Below are 20,407 nucleotides of genomic sequence, written 5' to 3'. Positions count from 1 at the left end.
AGATTAAACCTCCTAATGAGAAAATGTTTTCGTTTATACGGTTTACGGATTTTACGGTATCTCACTTATAAGGAATCAAAACTCCTCTTTCCAATAAATTTACTATAATATATATAAATCAATAATTTTGATATACCTAGGTAACTGGACATATTATAAAATTTAATCATTTATGATGGGTTTCGGCTAATCCATAAAATTTTTCGGGCGTTGCAATCAATAGACATGCAACATACATAATTGGTATTTTACTTACAAACATTTTCATAAAATCCACATTCATATTATATTTACACTTAATCAATAAGCCAAATTATATTATTCTAAATTACATACTAATTAAAACTTACATAGTAGACCACTAATCAAACAACTATCAACCACCTCAGTCCACAGTAATGTCCATAGAAAAATAGAAAACTCAAAATAGATTGGCCTGAGAACCTTCCAAGATTTTAAAATGCCTTTTATACAAAATTTGTGTCATTTTGTATTAATTTTGCTGGCACCCAACTAGATATTTTTCTTCTGCAAAAAAAAAATTGAGGAACAAGATATATTTTGAGTATAGGTGGTACAGCGGAAAATATCTAGTAACATATTATTTCGTTAGGAATTTAATAAATCTATTTTTATTTTTCATTGTTGATTTGCATTTCTATCCCATATAGCAAAGATATATCTTTTATATATTTATCACATATTCGTTTTTAGATAATGGCAATAATCTAAGCGTTACGAAGATCTGTAAGAAACAAATTGTGTTGGACCGAAAAACAAATCTATATGTGTGACTAATTAATTAATATTCTATAATAAATAGTTGTAATAATAGATTAATAAATACCTAAATTATTGTAATATTTAAACAAATTTAGGTATTTATAGTCAGTGGCGTATTTTCAATAAATTTTTTTTTGGGGGGGGGGGGGGTGGGGGTTTAAAAATTTTAAAACTCATATAGTAAAGCTTATTTCTTTCATCTTACTTTGAAACAAGGAATAACAAGAGATAGAATGAATACAAACAATATAATTTTATAACTGAAAAAATGTCACAATTTTAGTAAAATTAATTTTTAGGATAATTACATCAATTAGAATATCAGTTAATTTGTCAAATTTTAGATAGCTATATTACAGACAGTCTATCTACATCGTTAAATTATTAGAAAACCCGTAATAATAGTAACTTTTTTTTTGTTCTGGGGGGGGGGGGGGGTTGAACCCGACCCCCCACCCCCGTAAATACGCCACTGTTTATAGTATTCAAAAATAAATTTCTGGTACATCAGTCATATATCAACTTATATAGCTTTTTCGATATACATACGTATAGCACTACTACTATAACAGTAACAATTCCAAAGTGCTTTATTATAGGTGTTTTTGGAAATTTAAAAAATGTGTTAACAATGATTAATAGTTGTATTATAATATTATTTCATATGGAAACATTAAAACAGTAATAACAATACTACATATATTGCACAGTTATAATAATAATTCAAAACGACAATAGTTCATCATAATATGGTGAAAGAAATTTGATGTGTTGTAATATAATTAAACTGACCAAAGATTTACTTGGTTTTTATAAACCTATATAAATATACATAGAATTAATTCTAAATAATGATCGTTGAGACGCTGACTCTCGAGGTGTGTAAACTTTCTATAACATGGACAACACTGCCCTAATCTAACTTTTAAATAATATGCATCTTACCTTAATCCGTTTTGTTGAACTAGAAGTGTAATAATTGATAGTTGATGACTGATGACAGCATGAGGCTCAGAAATATCTGCACAAGATTCGTTTTGCATGTCCACAATATTGTAGGCATCTTCGATAAGCACTCTTGAACGGACGATGACACGAAAAACGTTCGATGGAAAATCGACGGACGCGGGAAACAAATCCGACGGCAGCGGCCTTTGTAACACTAAAGGTGGGTTTCCAGTGTTTCCACAATACCCGTTCGCGTAAATCCTTTGCTATGATTGGTTGATTAGGTAAGGTTACCACATGATTAACCACGTTACCGTGTTGTTGGACATAGCTGAACATTTTACGTGTACGTGGCACAAGGTAACCCGCCTTAAGGTATCTCGATAACCCGTTCGTGTACCTCGACCGAACTTACCGGACCGTTGTCCGTTACCAGTTACCACAATATTACACCAGAAACCGGTGATCATAGTATAGTGGAAACCCGCCTTTATCTATAATATAACCAGAATTCTCTAACCAGTGACGGCAGTAACCATGTTACCATGAACTACCTGAAAATGTTCAGTATTGAACCGAGCTTATTTTGTAATCGAAATTATTATGATATACCTACACAGTCATCATGGAATCAGTCCATAAAGTAACAACTTCTTATAATGGTGGGTGATACTTTTCAACACGTGGATTGTATATGTAAGTAAAATGCGTTTTCCATACTTAAAGTATTTAGTTTTTTTCCGTGTTTACGTGGCTGCCTGCAAACGGTGAACCATGAGATCACACGCGCGTGATGTTTCCTGAAAGTTACTACTAAAGAAACCAATATCCGAATCATGAGGATTCGATGGTATATCTTTATTTTATTTTATTATTATCGGTGCGCCGTAACTCCGCACGGATCGTCGCCATTTTATAATATATCACCTTAACTCCGCATACAAGGTTTTTTTTCGACACCTTAACTCCGCATATGAAGTTTTGTTTAAACACCCTAACTCCGCATAAAAGATTTTTTTTAACACTGTAATTCCGCACATAATTTTTTATAATGTTTAAATACAAAATACAATACATGTTATTAAAGTTAAATAAAAATAATATTAGACTGCAGATAATACTAGGTAATTATAAAATATAAAATTAATAATAATTAATGCATACAAAAAAAATCGTCATTGTCGGTATAAAATGTATCTAACAAAAATTATAATAATTAATGCATACAACAAAAAATCGTTAAAATTATAATGTAAAAAAATATAATATTATAATGTTAAAATAAATTAAAATAAAATATTATTAAACGAAGCCAAACTTTTTACAAAACTATATCTATGCGTTTGTATTTTCGACCATGCGGAGTTACGGATTCACAAAATATTTTTATTCATGCGGAGTTGCGGTGCGTCCATTATTATTTTCTCTCATTCTAATCATCATAATAATATGAGATGCAAAATGTAAATTATATCGCATTATAGTTAGAAAATTGCAATCCAGAGAAAGTGATATTTAGGTAAATTAAAATAGAACAAGAGTCCTTGGTTTCACAAAGGTGAAATGACTATTGGATACATAGGCGTGCGCAGACATTTGGTTCCGGGGGTGCATAGTATAAATTAGGGCCCACAATAATTTTGAAAGCCATTATAGGTACAGCAAAATTTATATATATATATATATATATATATATATATGAAATGCACTAAAAATAATTTATTTTTATTTTATACATTGTAATAAAATAAATATTCTATGAAATTCGACAATATTATCATCGAACTGAGTAAACCATTTATAGCTTATTAATAACTATAAAAAAAATGTTATATATAATGTTAAAGAACACATGATTCTGTTCGAAGGGAATTCTTATTTTTCGTAAAAATAAAAGCATATTAATACTGTTTTATAATACTTGAAAATGTCAAGGTTTAAAATGTACACTTAAATAATAATAATTATTATTATAGGGCCCTTGCTGTTTTGTGTGAAAAGTCCGAGGGCGCCCAGGCACCCTCGGCACCCCCTGTGCGCACGCCTATGATTGGATATCCTACGTGACCTAACTTAGAAGAAGTAGAAAATTCAACCAAAATACTAGACAGTGAGATGTATCAATAGGATGACTACAGATCAATGTAGCAGTATTTAGCAAAAACGATACAATAAAGAATTCAGAATTGTATGATTTATAGTCGATGTGGCGGTTGTAATCAGTTTTATTAAAAGGACAAAGACTTCAATGGTTTGATGAGAAAGAGCGATTGTGATACCATCAAGTCAGTGCTAGAAAGAAAACATCAAGCAAGATATCTCATAGAAGACCTTGGAAAATATGATATTTATTCGAGGAAAGTTTGTAAGGCACGCGGGAGTATACAAATAGAAAGAAATGTTTCACTAGGAGGGATATAATATGATGTATAATGTTGTGTTTGTGGCATGAGCTCACGAAGAGTTAAGAGAACCTGTAACTATGCAATAGTAATACTATATTCAATATCTAATTATATAGTTGTATTATAAATTTAAATGATTTATTAACTATACCTATCTGTCTGAGGTGAAGTTTTATAGATAAGATTATAAATTAAATGTCTAGTTTTAAAATATATTATAAATTATAATATAAAACATAATAATAAAATTATCATAACACAATTTCTGTCTGAGACGTTTCTCTTTTATTCCATTTCGATACCATTAAGTTTTTTTTTCGAACAATATTTTAATTTCTACCTGGAACATATTTATGTTGAGCAATTTCACCGCTGACATTTTTCTCAGGTGTTTGGCTTTTTTGAGGACTACCCGATAAAAAAAAATATATCTGTTGACTACAGACATAAGTGTTATTATATCTATTACATATATTATAGTACGTAACATGGACACCTAACAGGCGGTCGATTAGACATAAATACAAAAATGACGGCATCAACAGTGACGTATTTGGGGGGGGGGGAGGCTTGGGCCTCAAGTGGTAAATTTTTAGGGGCGCTAAATTTGGAGAGCATTTTGATATACCTAGTTCGGGACCTAGGTCATTTGGATGATAAAAAATAGTAATGATACTCAGATATTAAAAATATCATGTTTTTTCTTACAAATACATCTATTACTAAAGAAATTTAGGTTGGAAGAGGGCGTTTTTGTTTTCTTACCTGGGGTGCAAAATTCCTAAATATGTCTCTCGGCATCTAAGTAACTATAACTATATATTATAAACTATAATAAAGTAATAATATATTGTTTATACAAATTTAAACATATAGATAAACTCACTTTTGACATCAAAATATATGATTACACAATATGATATAATTAATACGAAATTAATAGCTAATTCAGAAAAATAATAGTGTTAAAAATTTAAAATATCAATGTTTGTATAAACCTAACTACATATACTTACTAGTTACTACAAACGAAACTTTATTTTACACATATTTTGTGCATTATAAATTAATAATATAAGCAAAGATAATCCCGGTCATACTAGATAGGGGTTTCTAACTTCTTTTCTTAAAAATATTTCAACCGATATATTTTTAATTTTGGTTATAAGTATAAAAGGCCTCAAAGAAAAATGTAACAATCTATATCTAAATATAGTGTGTAGTGTGCGCAAAACAAAAATTGATCAATTGATTGTTCAATCTTCATAATTATTACTATTTGAAAAATTATTCTTTTCTTTCTCTAAACATATTTTTCAATTATTATCAATGGAGGGCGGCCTTTCACCTGTGTGTTTGACACACACAGCATACACGATAAAAATTGAAATTCCAAAGTATGTTTTACAACTAAGGGCCGTTCTTACAATGTCCGGTTAAGTGTCGGTTAAGACTAACCGGTAGAATTCTATCGGTTAACTCATGATAAATTCTTCCGGTTAGTGTTATCAGGCACTAACCGAGCATTGTAAGAATGGCCCTAAGAAAAATTAATTTTACAATTAGGTAGTTAATTCTTAACGTTTAAAAAACAAAATTTTTGGTAGATACGCCCAAAAACAACATGGCTAATCAGAATACTGCCATTATTTTTCAACTCATAAATCATATTAATTTTTAAAAACATATTCATATTTAGGTGGACACTTGAAATACAGCTCAGTACTAAAATATGTGTATTGCATACACTAATTTGTTATATCGCGATTCGCAATTACAACTACTTGGAGAATTACAATTTCTAAATACTCAAAAGTTGTTATTGATAAGGCATAAATTATCTTAAATAATTATCCATCCTATTTCCATTAATGTAGGTATACATCAAGTTATAATTAAAATAATAATTTTATTTACTTGAAAATATAATATTGATTAGTGTAAAGTGGTAGTAGAAGACTATTCAAGATCGATACACAATTTTTATGATTCACAATATGTCCATATTATAAGATAAACATTTTAACCAGAAAAACAAACATATATAAGAATCCAGAATGGCAGAATCTATATTATCAGTCAGGCATAACCTCTTTTATTATTAATAAACAGCTAGAATTGTTTGGGTATGTATGGACTATGGAGAGAACTTTGTAATAGCAGCGACACTACTGAATCAAACATTAAGAAGACGTGATACTGATATTTACTGTCTCTGTCTTACAAGAACATAACAAAACAAATTGAACTCTCAACAGATCGAGTATAGGTCTATTAGTTTGAAAATTAGAGTGAGTTTACCTCTTATAACGTTTTAAAGTATCATTATCTAGATAATGTCATAGACTTGTTGGTATGTTTTAATTTAAAGGGGAGTTATGAGTATTTTAAGATGTATAAACAATTAAGAATTTTAAAATACTTATAACTCGCTTTAAAATTGAAACATAATAAAAAAACCTTAAGACATTGCCTAGATAATAATCTTACCTAAAAATTTTTAAGAGTACAATTTGCTCTAATTTTTAAACTAAAGAGCTATATCTGATCTGCTGAATGTATTAATTTGGTATGATGCACACTTGTATGACAGACAACAAAGTAAAGGTCAGTGTAACATCACCTTCAGATAAATAAAACTAATATTTTTACTAAGAAAATATTGCCTAATATAATAACAAATTTTCAAATTCCATGATTATTTGCTGAATACCAACCAATGGGATAATATTTTGTTTTAAAATCTATATAATTTTTAAGTGTTTTAACAAAAAAATAAATATATTTTATGATACAAGTGACTAATAATAATATTTTGACTAGTTTAAAGCATATTATATAAAACATACTATATTATTATTATTATTATTCAATTTGTTTCAAAAAAGAACAATAAGAATAACTGAGGTAATAGATAATAATAAAAATAAAAAAATAAAAAAAATAGATAGATACAACAGAGCGTAGAAGCCTCCCAGTGGAGGTACCATAAAAACTCAATTATTTTAAAGAAATAATGTCAAATATAATATACCAAATTAAATAAAGGTAATCTTATTTAAAGTATCTACATACTTATGTATTTTCATAAATAATAATTTAAAATTTAAAATATTATAAGTATATTTCACTATTTTAGTAACCTAAACTTTTAATTTTTTAAATACTTTTAAATTGTGTTCTAAATTTGTATGATGATACAACATATAATTATTTAAAGTGTTTAAGTGTTACACAATTTGCATCCATGACATATTCTATAATATAAATTCTTCATTAAAAAAAATTAATAATAAAAAATGATATTTTTTTCATTTTTTAGAAATTTAATAAAAAATATGCTTATAAGTAAATGTAAAAAAAAATAGTAAAAGAATATTTGTTATTTGGTGTTAGTACATTTATATAAAATATTATTTTTAGGCCTAATTTACTTTGGAATAAAGTACATTTGTCTCAAAGTTTTACAAATAACAAAAAATATCAGTAGTCTTAACATGATGTTAGTCATAACTTATATACGATAAAATAAACAATCAATAAATATAAATAAATTAAACAATAAAATATGACATAATAACACATACAAGTTTTGAATATAAAATATAGGTTTAATAATGTATAAGCTGACTAAATTATAGTTTGTTGTGTATCTCAAACAAATAACAATCCACTGGACGGAAACAATATTGCACTAATAGATATTTGGTAAATTACTAAGCTTAAATAAAGAATTAATTTAAATATAAAAGAGATAATATTTCATAAAGGTTTATTGTAATATAATAATTTCTAGATAATGTGATTTTGTATGCACACAATTTTCACATATTTTTTAGGTATGTTTAGTACATATGATATAATAATAATAACTGCATAGGTAACTAAAAATTTCTAAGACTGATTTTCACAGTAAAAAAATAACAAATCGTTAAACAATAAATCAACATGAAAAAAGATTTAATATCTTTAAAAATTTCTATTTTCCAGAATTCATTTTGAATGCAACTACTGTAGCATGATCTAACTTACCCGGCACACCAAACATTTTTCTAATAATTTCCTTTCTTTTTTGTCTGACTTCTCCTTGAGCTAAAGGTTTTCCATTAGCGTCTGCATATATTTCCATATCTTCTAATATATGACGTTTAGCGGCAGTTAATCGGGTTACAAAATCCAATAACAATGTTACTAAGTCTTTAGCTGTATCTACTGCTGGTCCTTTCCCAGACACTCCATTACGAATCAAATCTTCTGTTCTTAAAAGAGAAAGCTTGTGTCTTTGATATGCTTCAACGCTGGGAAGTCCTAAAAAATGTTTTTTAGATGTAAAAGTACCATTTTGGAAATAAAGTCATAAAAATATTATCATACCAGTAAAGTGGCCAACCACAGGATCTAAGTTATCTGATACGCCATCAGAAGTAATAAAAACTATATCATCTATATCAATTTGTGTTATGGACAAAGTCAAGTTTGACAGTTCTGGATTATGTCCATCAACAGGACCTAAAGCTCCCATGACATCTCTCATGTCTCTCATTCTGTGAACATCATGTGAGCCTTGAGTAAGTTCCCTTACACCATACTTGGAACTATACACATAACCCAAACTGTCACCAACATTACAACAACAAGCTATATAATGATTATCAACAGTAGAAGGAAGTACTACAATTGCTGTAAGTGTAGTCAAAGTTCCTTCTTCTTGTAGTATCATATTATGGGCAGCATGGAAGGATCTCAGTAAAGTCATAAGAACATCCTGCAATTATAAAAAAAAACATCTTTATGTGATGACAGCTGACTTATAAAAAGACATTTTAGCCAGAGAACCATAGGATCAAAATCTATTTAAGATAATACTACAACATTTTGATAAGATGTGGTCAAAAATATAGTTAAAAGTTTTAAATTTTATTTTGCTGCATTAAATTAATAGTTTAAAAGTAAAAAATTTTAGATGAATTTTATTAAAAAATTGACGAAATGTTTGGCGTTTGCGTTTACTTTATATAATGGCACAATAATCATGTATTTCATGTTTAATTTATTTTATATTCTTTCATCAAAAAAATATTAATCTTCTCTGTATATTTGAAATAATGTGCATTGTTTATAAAAATAAATACAATAGAATAAAAAATAACTGTAAAATAAATAATATTTATAGGGTCAAATTTTAATTTTTTTCTATTTTAAAAACCGTATACACTATAAATGATATATTTAATTTTTACTGTAGTGTTTTTAGGCGATTCTTTGTCTGATGTAAATATAGTTTTGTTCAAATAGTCAACACAACCATGGACAGCAGATCTAGCAGCAGTCCTAGATTTGACACCCCAATTAACGCCATCTGCCAACACCATTATTGCAGAATTCGCTCTGGTTACAATAGCAAAACAATCAGCAATCGGATCACCCGTATGACGATGTGTTATGGGATGCACTTCATATAAAGAACAACTGGCACCATATGCATTAGTGTGTGGGACATTCCAATTCTCAACACCAGCAACCAATGGATGTCCTAGAAATACTTGATATGATTAATATTTAATAACCAAATTTAAATGCATATTTTGAAGAAAGCAGAAACTCACTAAGCTTTTTTAAAATATTTTGTTTAGATTCTACATTCGAAGTTTCATCAGTTGAATCATTAGTTGATACACCGACTTTTTTTTCCCCATTGTCTAAAATTGAAACATTATCATTTAATTTGGTAATTTAGAGTAAATATGTTAACAGCATAAATTGTACAAAATACTTACGACTATCGTCTTCAAGATTATCGATAAAATTAATTTCTGGATCACTTGCTGACAAATGTTTTTCTGTTTGATTAACAGCAATAAGCCCACCGTGTGGTCCAGTCAATGATGATATAACTTCGTAACCTTTAATAGCACCTAGTTGTTGGGATGGCACTTCCTGCGGAGTTCTTCCGTGCAAAATAACTGGCTCATATTTTTTCACTTCATGACTAAAATCATTAATAGGTATATTAAACAAAATATTAAGTTTAAATCAATAATGGGTTAATACTGTTTGAAGTTTAAATCCATTCAGAATAATCATATTTCCCTGAACCTTGTTACTAATTTCTGGCTAAATAAAATATGTCGAAACACTTATCCATATTAATGGGGAATTCACATTAATAATGACAAATCTGGACAAGTTGCTTTCACTTTAAAAATATCTCTTCAACAGTGTCATTAACTAGATAATTATGAATAACATTCCTATATCACTGTCTGACATGAAGTTAAATATTTACGTATATTATTTGATAAATTACAACTTAGGAGAAGCCTCCTCATATTAAGGGGAAAATAAAGCCAGTTGTACAATTATACCCTTCCATCCTCTTCTAAATGTCATTATACCACTACATAAAATACTTCTCAAAATAATTCAAATACATAAGAAAATCATAAGGCTTGAACAGAATTGCAATCTTTGGTCCTGCAAAACCTTCCAATATCAGTAAAATTCAGTCATTCCATTCTGTTTCAATGAAGATATTTTTATCTATAAAAATTTCTATTCGTCGTCATTTGTCAGGCTGTTATTAAAAACTTAAATAATAGTCATCGTGCTAGAAATGAAAATAATAATAAAAAAAAAATAAGATAAAATCACTCACCCAGTAAGATATTTTTTAATGAAACGATTCGAAGCGTTCTCGTCATTCCTGGACTCTGATGGCGCTGAAAATTGCCTAAAGAACCCAGAGAATTTCTGTCTAAAAGACGGCATATTTTCTTATTATCGTCGCTATAGATACAATTATTTCATGGTTGTACGAAATTCTTTTCGTTAAACATTCTTATCTTATTATTAATTCTTTCTGTGAACACGTTCTGAATAAATAATCACAGGAAGTAATAAGAACGTATCGTATAATAAATAATAATATTAGCGATGACTAAATATTTTATATTATGAATTATTATGATGTTAATAATATTAATATACTCGAATCGAGTGGCAATTGGCAAAATAATAAATATAGATTTAACTTATCGATAGGGATATTAATATCAACGCATTCTATGCTGAATGCTGATTATAGCCTATAGGTACTAGACTGAATGATGAATCGTCGTAACTGATATGAGTAGGGGTGCTCAAAGTAGGTCATTTTTGAATTCTGTCGGTGTTGATAGTTGATATTCATGATAATAATATAGTTCCCATAGCATTTCCTGTTCGGTATTTTAGTAGGTAAATTGACAGTGTCTCGAACTAGCCAGTAGCCGACCATTGTCCATTGCCAAACTGTGAAATGCACACAAGGTAGTTGACCAGTAGCACACATGCATACTGCGTTAGTGCAAGTGCAACTGCATCGTGTCGTATTGCACTGTAAACAATAAACATTTTAAAATCGGCCACCTAACTTGTAAATACAGAACTAAAATGTATGATACCTATTGGCTAAGTTCCAAGTACTTAACGATTACCTTGCCAGGTATGATAATTATGCCAATTATGGTAAAATTCATGCATTACACGAAAATCTACGGAATGTGACATTCCCATTATCCCGTTTTCCGATAGGCGTACCGATCACATGAAATATTTACACAACAGTGGAAAAATAATTTAAAACGTCTTAATTTGTCGACACGCGACAGAGTTGTAAAGTGCCGCAAGTCCGTAATTCAAAAAATTAAAAATCCTAAAAACTTACTGTCTAAACCTAATACACCTAGGTAATAACTTATACTTTGTGTTTATTTTTATGAAAATTTGTACCCGATTGTCCCGATTTAAACACAGAACTCATAAACAATAACATAGTGTGCGTATTTTTGTTTTATTCAACGAAGTTGTTATGGATAAATCAAAATTATTTTCTTTTTCCTGTACAAATGTACTAAAACTGTCGGTGGTAACAAGTGGTTAATTATAGCATCAAAGCAAAGCACCTACCCATATTTAATAAAAAATTCAATTTCGAAATCATCAAACAGCTTGTTATAGATTAAAATAGTCATACCATACTATATTATTTATTGTATTGGCATGTTTAAATTATTTTATTGGAATGAGAATCAACAAGTGACTGACAGATGTTGTTTAAAGTTTAAACACATTTGTTTTTTTTAAACATTTATTTAGAATATATTATTATATAATCGGAATACGATTAAACAATTAATAATAATCATATTTAAATACAACACGTCATGATACTTAATTGTAGACAGATAAAAGAAGGAGCAGTGATACTTTTTAGAGAAGAATTATTATTAATGGTTTAATTTAAATAGGTATATTATATAATAATGTATTTTTTTTGTATTAATAAAATTTAAGATTTTTGCACTAGCAGCATTAAAATATAATATATGTACATTATTTTAATGGTATAATTAGGACTTGGATTTATATGCATTTATATAACCAAAGCGTGTATTTATTCAAAAAGTATTATCAGAAAAAAAAATTAATACTGTAATAAAATGTAATAAAAATAATGATCAATATCTTAATTGAAATTTATAATAACACTCATCATTTTTAAATTTTCAAATTCAAAGGATCACCAATTCTATCGTAAAATACCTTTAAACTTATGGCGTTACCTATAGATTTTATATAACTCGTAGATAATGAACAGTGAACACAGATGATGCCCACATAACATGTAATACAGTCTACTGCTTACCCCAGTTTGATAAAATTTGTTAATTTCAAATCACTAAAATAAGATATGTGATATAGGCTTTTAATCATTCTAAACTCTGAAGAAAGCAAGTTAAAACAGTAAAATTGTCTAAATACACAAGAAAAAATTGAATAATTGTGAAATCTGTATAATCAAAAATAGCTAATTTTATCAAAAATCTTGTAAAATGAATTTAAAACTTTTTAAAATGGCTTATCATTCCATTGGAATGCTTTAGTTCTATATAATTTTCTTGAAAAATGAAAATAAATATTTTTGTAAATAATTTATGTGAGTTGTGATTTTTGGTAATGTATTATATTTAATTTTGAAAAATAAACAAAAAATAGTGTAACAAAGTATATGGATGTACAGGGCCAGCTTGGCCCAATGAGTTACTGAGTAAAACTCGGTGGGTCGTATAAGTCATGGCTTTTCAGACTGCTGACTGAAAAATGTGTTAAAAGTTAAAAGTTGAAAAATGGAGTTTAAATGTTGGACATGCACAGATCATAGTATATGGTTGTAGCCTAGTAGGTATTATTGATAATAAGTTTGTAAGTGGGCCGATAAAGCACAAAAAACTCGGTTGGGAAAATTAGTCCAATCCGGCCCTGTGGATGAATAGTATACTACTACAGAAAACCATATTTATAAACACCTAATTTATTCCTTGGTCATTGTAAATGATAACTTAAAAGCAATAATGTGGTTTTCAAAACTCTTACAGACTACCTTTTTAATTCTTTGCTATTATTTATTATAATTTATACATTGAAAAATATAATTATTGAAGATAATATTTGATATAAACATTATTTTAATCAATAAAAACACAATATTTGCCCTTATATTTATATTACTATCATAGTGTTAATAGTAACAATTTCTTAATATAGAATCAATGCATTTAATATTCATAATATTATAACACGTCTTAAAATACTACTGATCCAATAGGTTCTGCTCTGATTGCACTCAAATCAATTGAGGAATCCATTGTTTCATCTACTTCTCCGATTATTGCACTGAAAAGTGTACAACTATTTATTAAAATAATATATATATTTTTAACCATAAATACTATTTACACAAATATTTATTACAAAAGTATGGACAGAGGCTGAGATCAACATAATTATATGATAACAAAATATAAACAATTATAATATTAAACATAGTTAACATAATTTGTGTAGATAACATTTTTTTACATAACATGCTTGTTGGAAACTTTCATTATTAGTAGAACATTATAAACCACATGGAAAGAATTGAAACACATGATACAGAAAATTATACATTCGGCTTAATGGTTTAATAAAGTTATCAGCCTTAATTTTTAAGATATGAATAATTATTCAATACTGCAAATATTAGGGACAGACAATACATGCATACGAGGGAGACTTTACACATGATATAATTTAATTAATTATTGTAAATTTAAATAAATTCACTTTAGAGCTGATAACAATACTTTTTTTTAACAAGCTCCATATCAATAATTTTTGTTTTGTAAAACTTGAATTAAGGAAATCTAGAGCAAGTATTAAGAATAAACGCGAAAAATTATTATGGTGCGTGTTAAATGAAATGTGATTTGATCAATGATGTTTTGAAAAATATTGTTTTAAAAATATCTGTCTTATGTTTTAAACAAAACATATTAATAAATAAAAATATTGAATAAACAACATCTTAAATGGTTATAAACCTTACATAATTAAGAGATAATTGAATAAAAAAATTGTTTGTTGATAGAAGAATAGTGAAACCAAAACCAATAAATGCATACATTTTAGAGTTTTCTGAAATAGGCGTGCAGCAGTCATATGCTTGCTGTGGCTGTGGCATAGCTTTTTTGAGGTATACTTTAAGTACTCAAGGATATATTTAGTTCAATAAAAAATATGAAAAAAATACTTCAAAGTTACAAATATTTGATGAAGAATTAAAAGGCCTTAGGTTTAGTGGCGCCAAACAAAGAGGAATAACATTAATGCCAATCAACTCCTATGGAGTGGTTAAAATAAAAATTTTTCACTATTTTTAGACAATAGTATTCAAGATTTATGATTTAGATTCAGTGATAAATTTTCTCAAGTTACTCCACTTAAGGAGCTCATTCCAATTCGTAAAGATTCATACAGCACTGTCAACACTAAAACTAGACTTTAGCAAGAGTAGGAGTTCAATAAACCAAAATATTTCTGTAAACTAAAATCAATTGGGGGACGGGGGAAATATTAAATAAATAATTCTATGCTTCAATTAATACTTACACATTGTCACCACGGATGAGATGTAAACCTAATATAATTTGTTCAACACCTTGATTCGGGCTGTACACACGCTCATGGCTGTCATCTAAAATTATATTTATAGTTTGATCAAATCCTTTAAGAGTTCCCTGAATATATATATATATATAAAAAAAATGTTAGTAAGTTTTCTCAAACAAATTACCTATGTAATATTTATTAAGCAACAGTATATTTACCACAAAGTTTCTGCCATCTGACGTTATAATAGAAACAGTATCTAACAATATAAAATTAAGGAAAATAGTACTCAAACTAGTTCATTCTAAACTGATTATGAACCAATAATAATATTTTGCTGTTCTGTAGAGTTACTATGTTTATAATGATACCTAACCATATGCAGTTAAAAAATTATTTTTAAAACTAAAATTTCCAAGGGGGTTTTTGTTTTGTAACCAACAATGTAACACTAATTATATTCAAAGGATACGGTTCACATAGCTCTCCAGTCCTGAACTCATTGTAATACTCGGAAGTATAGAAAAGTATGATCAATCTTGAAGCTGAAAATAAAATGTTATTTAACATTATAACGTAACAACTGTACGCATACAAATAAATTAATATAAACTATATAAGTACTTGCAGTATTTTACAAAAATATAATAATATAACGAATGTAAAAATACAAATAAATTGAGAATGAATATTGCAAACAACTATTGTATAGATATTTCACTTACAAGAGGTCAAAATACCGGCTAAGATACTAGAACTTATAATCAAAAAAATTGTGTAATTAAGTTAACAAAAGCATAACCGCTAATAACTATTTATGACAACTTGAAACAGGTTAAAGAATAATACAAAATATTATTAAACAATAAAGATCTCTAGCACAACATACACAAAATCAAATTGCGGTTTACTCATATTTTGGCGTTAGAAATGTTAGAATGATAAGAATGGACATTATCATTTTATAACTATTGTCACCTTAAATTATTTACCGTTGTAACCAACTACCAAGTTACACCCTAATACCACGTTACCACAGATTATTTGAAATTACAGTGTCCATATTGTTTTATGGTATAATTTAATAATAATTAAAATCTATTTTAGTATTTTGTCGTATGTCATGGACACAAACTTCATGATTACTAAAATGTTAATTTTCATTGTTGCAAACAAATTTTTTGTTTAAAAAATTTTAAACATTAAAAGGGCGCTACACGCATATTATTATTTATTTGTCATACAAGTGCGTAACATGACAAATTTAGGTTCAGCAGATCACTATTAACTTCGTTAGTCTAATAATTAGACTAATTAAAGTAATTAACATTGACCTATTATGAACATTTTGATGGTAAGAACATTATCAATAACTTAGGGCCCGTATTACAATAGTTGAACTCATGTTAAACCACCGAATTCGGCCGGTAAAATCAGTGGTTCAAATGTAACTGAGGTTTAAACTATGATTGTAAAACATGCCCTTAGTTTTTAAGTGAGTTATGAGCACTTGAAAAAAAAAAATAGCTCTTTCCTACGAAAAAGTACCTGATCCCTGTTATAGATGATTCAGTCATAATATATAGTCGGAACTACCACTCGAATTTTAAATTTTATGTTAGATCATTAAAATCTACCCATGATCAGATCTAATTATATAAACCAATCTACCGCAAACTGCAAAGATTGCACATCATAGATATCGTTAACTTTATAGGTCACTTAACAAATGTGTAGTACCTATCTTTATTGGCAGTTGCAGTGACTCCTTACATTGTTACAAAATATTTTAGATGATGTGTATTTTATTTTGTATAATATGCATGACTTTTAATTGAAAAAATGATTTGATTTTAAACTTTAGAGGTGGTTTCTGGTAGCAAATTGGTTCTAAATGAAATTTTCGAAAGGTAAATATTGAAAATTCCCTATATTTTTCAAAATAGTCTGGAAAAACAAGAAAAAATTAAGAATAATCTGGAGTTTTTTTTAGGCGTAACTTAACAACAAATGAGTAATGACTGTGTAGTCATGTAGATAGTTAAAATGTTTATACTATAATTTGATGTGCATTATAAAATGTTTAAAACATGTTTCATACAGACATTTAAAAATATTTTATGTTTTTAATTGCAAATAATGCATTTATTTTGGATAATATTTGTATATCAGAGAGTAGGTATATCTCTGCATACTAAAGCTTAGAAATAGAATATTGGAAAACAAAAACCATAATATATGTTAGTGCTGTTCAGCACTAAAATTAAGTGTACATTGGTGGTTCAAGCTTCATTTAAATGGACTAAACTTCAACAAATCAATAACCTTTAAAAGTAAACCTACAACTGCAATTTTTTTTAGAAAAAGAGATCAACAACAAAATTTTATTTTTATAAAATATGCTATAAACTATAAAGTATATAAAGATACTAATGTACTATTATATAATTTAATCAAATAAATCATTTTTAATTTTTAACAAACAATATTTAAATGAAACACTTAATTAGATACATTGATTCTTAAGCTATACAGGTAATCCAGATGCTTTGTCACTCAACAGTTTCTGTTTGAAAATATAACAAGAACAATAATATTATTAAATATTATGTGAAAATGGACTATCTTAGTTTCTTGAAAATACATACTTTTATTATAGAAGTAGATTGACAAAATGTAAGTCCAACATTACGTATTAACGTTGTAATAGCAGGCGGTACTAAATTGTTTTCGCTACCATAAATTTTTTGAATGCCATCAACACCTAACATAATAGGTACGTTACGTCGCTGTGCTGCAGTTTGATAATTTAAAAGTGCATTCAAATCTCCTATGAGTAAAACAATACAAATTTTAAAATCAGTATTTTTAGATAGTTCTGATTATATACTACTAAGTATCATTAAGGTATTACAAACCAATATCAGCGCCTGTTAATACTGATTTGTTAAGTTGATCACTTAATTCAGAAACATCACTAAAACCCAAGTTAACACCTTGGCCAGCCAAGGGATGTATTCTGTGTGCAGCATCTCTAAGGTAAATAGTGTGTAAGTAAATTTAAAATTATTTTTTTAAAACTTAATTATTTACCCAATTAAAGCAACACGCTGACCAACATATTGACATGCATGTCCAAAGCCTAATGGGAATGATGCTCTACTATCTTTTATTACACCAACGACAATTGGTGGAATAGATTTTATTTTTTTGTTTTGATTATCCTCATCTGATTGGCAGAATTTATTGAGTACCTTGGACATTATATGAGCTACATCATCTGCTAATAGTAAGCTACTATTATTTGATTCTTTTTCTTCCTAATCCATATATAAAAGTTTATAAAACAATTGATAGTAATACAATTAAGTATTTAACTATGTTAAAATGTACCGATAAACCATCATTTAAAGCATCAATAAATTGACTATCGCTCAATTCTAGTAAGCGATTTGCTTCTTCATAACTTGTTGTCCATACTAGCGAACACGTTTTATCATCCAACTATGTGTTGATAGAACAAATTAAAGTATTAAAACATTTAGAATATTCTTGAAAGTTATATTATTGATTATAAATATCAGGATTTATTATAGTGAATGGTCATAAATTGTAAATTTGTAATAATCTTAATTGGTTACTCACAGGTAATAGAGCCATTGGACCTAACTGAGCAAATTTTTGCCAAGCAACGTGTCCTTTATGAATATCGCCCTGAAATACACAATTTATTTAATAATAATGACAGAGAGTAACTTAAAATAGTTCAATATTCAGAACAATTTTACTTCATCAGACTGTATATGTAAAGTTGCGACAACTGCACGTTGACCGTATTCCCAACCAACATAGTGCTGACCACTTATGGCAGAACGTACTTTAGAACCATATCCATCTGAGCCAATCTAGAAATGTGAACATTATTTTTTATTTGCATTACATATTTTTAAGTTGAATTCAAAGTATATTTCACCCACTAAGAGACTAGTTTCAAAAGAAGTCTCTCCGTTACCCACTTTAACAGTGGCCAAATCTCTATGGGATTTTAACAAATTACATTCATTAACCCGCGAATCATAATTTATAGTAATATTTTGCTCTTCATTAATTTGTTTGTACAGTGCTCCAAGAATAGTGTTGTTTTCAACAATATATGCTAAATCATTATCATTACTGAATGTTAATACGTTATTGACACCACTACTCCTACCAGCACCAGAATTCCAAATCTAAAATTTTAATTAAATAGTATAGACAATAGCCTGTTTCTTTTGTTTTTTTAAACACTCACTTGCATTTCTTTGACTGCATTGCATAGTCCTAAATCTTCAATTATTCGCCATGCTCCAATCGATTGTAAAAGTTGTACACTCGACTTGCTCACAGCAGAGACTCTATTACTGTAATGTTTTTCAAGGGTGTCTTTCTTTGTGCACAAATCATATTGTTTACGATTTGGACCTCCTTCTAATAGAAGGATAGACATGCCACGAAATGCGGCTTCTTTAGCTAATATATTATAATATAAATTAAATATTGATAAATATTTTTTTTTTTTTAATAATTTGAGGAATAATTACATAATTTGCAGGCCATAGCACAGCCAACCATGCCTCCACCAGCTATAATGATATCGTAGTACTTTTTACTCGAAGAATAATTTACGACGTTACCAAGGGACAAATACAATCGGTTGGCAGATGAGTTTAATGACATCATGTTTGTCCTCAGATGTATACGTGGAGAAGATATAAAATTTATTCTTTGGAACATTTTTTCAACTGCTGCATAAATATATGTTTTAAATTAATAGTCATTACTCATTTAAAATAAAACTATACAGTTGGTAGTGTTATCACATAACACACAGAAAGTCATATAAACAAATTAGTCATGGGTAAATTATTTAAAAAACTAAAATAAATATAATATAGCAACAATATAATTATATATAGTTAATATTATGTTGATATAATTTAATGCATCAAATCAAATGAAAAAGATGTCGAAACTAAATTAATGTTGACTAATGCAATGCTACTATGCTAGTACACGACGTCTTGTCGACTTGATTGTAATTCAATTTAAAAGCATTTAAATTTTAAATATCTAAAAAATATTAAATTTTAATGGTATACTGAAAAATTAGTGATTAGAAATTAGAATACCCGAGTAAACAGAGTAGATTGAAGAATCCCTCTTGAAATAACCAGCATCTCATCTAGAGAAGTAGAGACTGGCCACTGGCGAGAAAGCAGACAGCTCTTCTTATCAGTATTACACTATCACAATTCTCATCA

General features: G+C 28.2%; 3 protein-coding genes across 5 annotated transcripts; all 3 read right to left on the bottom strand.

Moving 5' to 3' along the window:
• Window positions 1–8,079: 8,079 nt before the first annotated feature.
• On the bottom strand, window positions 8,080–11,470 carry LOC107163513 (PP2C-like domain-containing protein CG9801). 2 transcript variants are annotated; one of them, XM_015510977.2, is made up of 6 exons: window positions 10,792–11,470; window positions 9,914–10,125; window positions 9,743–9,835; window positions 9,377–9,678; window positions 8,511–8,901; window positions 8,080–8,444 (listed from the first exon to the last, which is right to left on the bottom strand). In XM_015510977.2, exons 1-6 carry the CDS (start codon window positions 10,902–10,904, stop codon window positions 8,116–8,118), a joined length of 1,440 nt encoding a protein of 479 aa, XP_015366463.1. In that variant the 5' UTR covers window positions 10,905–11,470; the 3' UTR covers window positions 8,080–8,115. The 2 variants fall into 2 exon arrangements, with proteins under 2 accessions (XP_015366463.1, XP_015366464.1); XM_015510978.2 differs by having other exon boundaries at window positions 9,377–9,669; window positions 10,792–11,464.
• A 1,654-nt stretch (window positions 11,471–13,124) lies between these two features.
• Window positions 13,125–16,052, bottom strand: LOC107163515 (U6 snRNA-associated Sm-like protein LSm8). 2 transcript variants are annotated; one of them, XM_015510981.2, is made up of 5 exons: window positions 15,833–16,052; window positions 15,580–15,652; window positions 15,292–15,366; window positions 15,108–15,192; window positions 13,125–13,850 (listed from the first exon to the last, which is right to left on the bottom strand). In XM_015510981.2, the coding sequence occupies exons 2-5, from the start codon at window positions 15,608–15,610 to the stop codon at window positions 13,760–13,762; spliced, it is 282 nt and encodes a 93-aa protein (XP_015366467.1). In that variant the 5' UTR covers window positions 15,611–15,652; window positions 15,833–16,052; the 3' UTR covers window positions 13,125–13,759. The 2 variants fall into 2 exon arrangements, with proteins under 2 accessions (XP_015366467.1, XP_015366466.1); XM_015510980.2 differs by having other exon boundaries at window positions 15,108–15,235; window positions 15,326–15,366; window positions 15,833–16,047.
• A 1,485-nt stretch (window positions 16,053–17,537) lies between these two features.
• On the bottom strand, window positions 17,538–20,399 carry Coq6 (ubiquinone biosynthesis protein COQ6, mitochondrial). The gene is made up of 11 exons (XM_015510979.2): window positions 20,276–20,399; window positions 19,688–19,891; window positions 19,399–19,616; window positions 19,085–19,336; window positions 18,896–19,012; window positions 18,753–18,821; window positions 18,501–18,611; window positions 18,201–18,427; window positions 18,026–18,141; window positions 17,756–17,937; window positions 17,538–17,673 (listed from the first exon to the last, which is right to left on the bottom strand). The coding sequence occupies exons 2-11, from the start codon at window positions 19,878–19,880 to the stop codon at window positions 17,635–17,637; spliced, it is 1,524 nt and encodes a 507-aa protein (XP_015366465.1). The 5' UTR covers window positions 19,881–19,891; window positions 20,276–20,399; the 3' UTR covers window positions 17,538–17,634.
• Window positions 20,400–20,407: the final 8 nt, after the last annotated feature.

This window comes from Diuraphis noxia, unplaced genomic scaffold (assembly GCF_037042655.1).
Source record: "Diuraphis noxia isolate RWA-SAM2 unplaced genomic scaffold, SU_Dnox_SAM2 contig0003, whole genome shotgun sequence".
NCBI classification, from domain to species: Eukaryota; Metazoa; Arthropoda; class Insecta; order Hemiptera; family Aphididae; genus Diuraphis; species Diuraphis noxia.
This window is presented reverse-complemented; position numbering and strand designations above follow the sequence as displayed.